At 33.8% G+C, this 4555-nt stretch overlaps 1 protein-coding gene across 1 annotated transcript; it reads right to left on the bottom strand.

Moving 5' to 3' along the window:
* Positions 1-1995: 1995 nt before the first annotated feature.
* Positions 1996-4281, bottom strand: LOC121245076 (vestitone reductase-like). Its single transcript, XM_041143365.1, has 4 exons — positions 4068-4281; positions 2980-3513; positions 2478-2679; positions 1996-2353 (listed from the first exon to the last, which is right to left on the bottom strand). Exons 1-4 carry the CDS (start codon positions 4189-4191, stop codon positions 2200-2202), a joined length of 1014 nt encoding a protein of 337 aa, XP_040999299.1. The 5' UTR covers positions 4192-4281; the 3' UTR covers positions 1996-2199.
* Between the last annotated feature and the right edge of the window lie 274 nt (positions 4282-4555).

Below are 4555 nucleotides of genomic sequence, written 5' to 3' on the forward strand. Positions count from 1 at the left end.
TGTAATGATTAGATAAAAAAATTAAAAATTTGAAATTGAAAAGTGTTTTGTATTTGAATTAATTTGATAAGGAAATATTTGAAAATATCTATGAATATTTAATGACAGTTGTGTTGCCAAACAAATCTTAAGACTGCATTTGGATGCTGAGGTAATCTCTGATGATATGTGAATAATAATATTTTATGGATCCCGTTGAGATGTATTTGTAAATATGTTGAGATATGTGTTCGAATGAATGGAATAGATTGAGATAGATTTGACTTTTTATGAAAATTTGCAAAATAGTGAGTTTCATTAATAATTGATTTAAGATAAATTGTGGTGATCTTGACATCCAAATATAATCATCAAAAAATAATAATGGAATAGATGTTAATTATATATATAAAAAAATACAATTAGCATAATTAGTTCTACTTTTAAAGTTGGAAAACGATGCTTTAGATTAATCCAATTTTTATGCCTTCATCCCGTTTCAACTTACCGACTATTGAAGCATTGTGGGCTCATTTTAAAAAAATTGAATAAATTCAAGATTTTTATTGAAAGATAATTTATATAGTGGTGATTTTCAATTTTTTTGAGAGGGAATACCCGATATTTGTACATCTTAAAACCACGTATATCATTACTCTAAATAATAAATATACGAACAAAGGAGGAATGGTCATTGGCAAAATCCAGTTGTTTGCAAGATATTTCTTTTGATTATTGGAAAATAATATTGTAGTTCTTCAAATTATAATCTCTCTACAATGTGGTCCTCCAATTGTTGGGTTTGTGGAGCCTGATTTTTGTTAGTGTGTCGGCTCGATTTAATGACCCGATTCGATAAAGACGCGTTATATTTTTTGGCAGATTTTCAAGGAAGCTTGGGCCGATACTTGTTGGGGTACGAGGGCTTCACCCCCCCCCCCTCCCCCCGCCTCCCTAAAAAATGGAAAATTGTTGGCACTCTTTGCAATTAGAAAAGGCATAAAACAAAAAATTCGTTTGACATTCGCGCAATAGGTGGCTTGAGCGAAACATAGGCAGAGAGTTCGTTTAAGTGTCACTTAAGCAAACATCACATAAAGATCTCGCTCGAGCCGCGCTCAACACTTAGAGCGAATAACGCATAAAAGTGAACATTACAATTTTTGCCTTATAACGTTATAAATCTTTTTTGATAAGTCCTTATAACATTATAAATATGTACTTAATGAATGATTTAGTGCACCGGCCTGAGTGTTTTGAACGTGAGATTTTGCCATAAAGTGTATTTTGCGAGACATCAGTACAATAAAATCTTCTGTAGCTTTGTGGACGTAGATACATTGCTGAACCACGTTAATTTTGTATCGTATGATTGACATGCTTGTGTTTTCGTTTGTTTGTCTGTCATTGTTTTTCACAACAGCAATTATAAAAATCATTACTTAAATTTTGATTTAAATGTAACACATTATACTGAGATCTAAGAAATTATATTTAGGGCTGGTTTAGATAATGAGATGATTTTAGATGAGTTGAATAAAATATTATTTTTTTAGTATTATTATTGTTTTGGTATTTGAAAAAGTTAAATTATTTATTATATTTTGTATAAGAATTTAAAAAAGTTATAATGATGAGATGAGATGAAAGGGATTGAGATTGTTTTTGTATCCGCCTTAAAAACAACGGAAAAAGTTAAAACACAAGGACATACAACAACAATGGCACAGAACTTGCTGAAACAGTGTTGGGGGGTTACTTCTCCAGAACCCTCTCACTTTTTGGAACGCATTGCTGGGACGGGCATATCATCATTAGTGAAAAGGAGAGTTAGGGCGAGAAAAAAATTCCTAGGACTATGATTTCCAATGACGTGTGTCAAAATGGAAAGAGGCGACGTGCATTAATCGGGCCGATGAGGGAAGTATTGGCTGGTAGCCATTACAACCTGCAGTTTTTTAGATGAGCGACTGTCATTTACATGAGTATATACTATAAACGACTACAGTTTATATAAGTTAGCAAACCATGTAATCGTCCTCTTGGAAATGACTACAAAATATATCAAGTTACATTCATTTATAATTCAAGCATTTATATCTGACAGGGAAAATAAATAAATTACAATTTCATGACTCACGATTGATTGACAAACTCAATAGACGATAAAGCCAACATTCAAATGCATAGACACAAACTACTGGTATAATCTATAACTCATTAGCCATTGAACTGAAGATAACCCTTTTCTCGACAGTATTGAATTGCCCCGTCGAACATTTCCTTGACACCATATTTATATCTGAACCCAGAATCTAAAAGCTTCTTTGATGAAAGCCCTCGTGTTTTAGAACCTCCAAATTTCTTCAATGAACTGCACAAAAGAAAAAGAACAAAAAAAAAAAAAAAAAAAAAAAAAAACAAGCCGATAACTTTGAGGTCAATGGAAAGTAGCATTTGAGTTACTAAATGATACAGAGAAAGATAATGACACTCACTCTGGTGTTGGTATTTGAAATTCTGGGTAACCGGCAGCAAGAAATTCACACATCTGTTGAATTGTGATTCCATCTGACGAACAAATGTACCTTCCTTTCGCATTAGGATATTCAAGAAGAAAAATATGTGCGCTGGCCAAGTCATCTACATGCACCATTGAAGATGCAGTAATGGCAATAAAACTATATGCATCCTCGTTACCTGCAGAGATATGAAATTGAAATTAGTTCGTTTTGGTGGAATTGGAGAACAACAATTTTGTACAAATACAAGGATTTGAGTGTATGTAAGTCTTTAAATTATCCCAAATCCCTTTTTATTGCAGTGATGTGGTATTATAAAATTTAGAAAAACGTTTTAGCCACAGAGATATCACACAAAAAAAAAAAAAAAAAAAAAGTCAACTTGTAAAATTTGATCATGTGGTAAAGAATAATGATAATTTTATTATCTTAAATCATGTATTGCATGGTGTTTTGCAGCTAAATAAAAAATACATACCAAGGATCATAGCCAATGCTACGCTAACGGAGCTGGGCAACTTGGGGCAAATGAAGGGTCCAATAACAAGGGAAGGGATTATTGTTACGACATCCAACTCCAACCCATGTTTTTCTCCAAATTCAAGAACTGCCCTTTCAGTTGATGTCTTGGAAACCGCATACGAAGCTCCGTATGGCTTTAGCGCTTTGATGAAATCTGTGTCACTCCAAACACTCTCATCTGCTTCATCATCAACGTCCTCGCCACTGTACAAAACAGTTGCTGTACTTGAAGTATATACGACTCGTTTCACAGTCTGAGAATTCAGGCATGCATTTAAGATGCCTAATGCTCCCTCGATCGATCTTTTGGTGATAATCTCTTCAGCCTCTTTGTCTTCGAAATCGACCGGAGTAGCAACGTGGAAGACGCCGATGCATCCTTCAATGGCTGCACTGAAACTCTCTGGAATGCTGAGATCTGCATTGAAGATCTGGAGCTTTTCCGATGCTCCTGGTAGACCAGTGAGGAAGCCAATGTCTCTCGTGTGCCCTGGTCCACGTATTCAAGCGATGAAATTGTAATATCAAATTTGTCTGTGATAAACTAAGGGGCCAAGGGCACGCTTGGATTTAGCTAATAGTTTTAAAAATTTGTTTAAATAGTATTAAAAGTTTTTTAGTAAAAAAATTAAGTTATTTGAATGTTATGTATTAAAGTAATTTCTAATTTTAAATAAACTAAAAAGTATGAAAGCATCATAATATTTTTCCTTAAACTTTCTTTTTCAGATAATGTAGAACATAATTAGAATTTTAAAAATATTATTAATAAAAAAAATACTTATATAAAATTTTCAGATAATTATAACTTTAAAATTTTTAAGAATATTATCATAATTTTTTAAAAATCAAATAGTAATAATTTTTATCGCAAAAAGTACTTTTTTTTAATTTTTTTAAATCTCTTAACACAGCCCTAAACAAGTCCTAAGTCTGAAAAATAATAAAACCCGAGAAGCAAAACATAATTCACAAAATTATCCAAAGAAACCCGCCTTGATCTCATGAAACATGCCTGTTTGACCTGGGAAGAAGTGGCTTTACCTGGGTCGGATCTCATGGTAGTTCGGACACTGTAGCCACGCTCAAGAAGCCTCATGATCAGCCATGATCCTATGTATCCTGTACCTCCTGTCACGCATACTGGTCTACCTTTCTCTCCTTCCATCTCTTTCACTCTCTCTGGTTGATCTCTGCGTTTATGAAATATAGAAGCGCACAAATAGTTTATAGTTCTAGTAATGATCCAAAGTCTCCTTGTTCCTTTGCTTTGTAATTTATTCTGGTGTGTACGGGGCGAGATTTGACACCTCATAGGATAAAAAATACAGATATGATTATGTAATGAACCCAATTAACGTTGACCGGGTTGATGGGCCTCTAGCTAATTTGTCTTCTTTGTTGTTTGATTGAGTTACTGAGTTTGTTTTACTGGGCTGGATTTGTGATGTTGGCCCAAAGTTTATCAGCTTTAGTTATTTGTTTGAGTACCTTAGTTTCTGAACTGGCCCAGGGCGTTAGTCGTTGCTGTC

This window comes from Juglans microcarpa x Juglans regia, chromosome 1S (assembly GCF_004785595.1).
Source record: "Juglans microcarpa x Juglans regia isolate MS1-56 chromosome 1S, Jm3101_v1.0, whole genome shotgun sequence".
Lineage (NCBI taxonomy): Eukaryota > Viridiplantae > Streptophyta > Magnoliopsida > Fagales > Juglandaceae > Juglans > Juglans microcarpa x Juglans regia.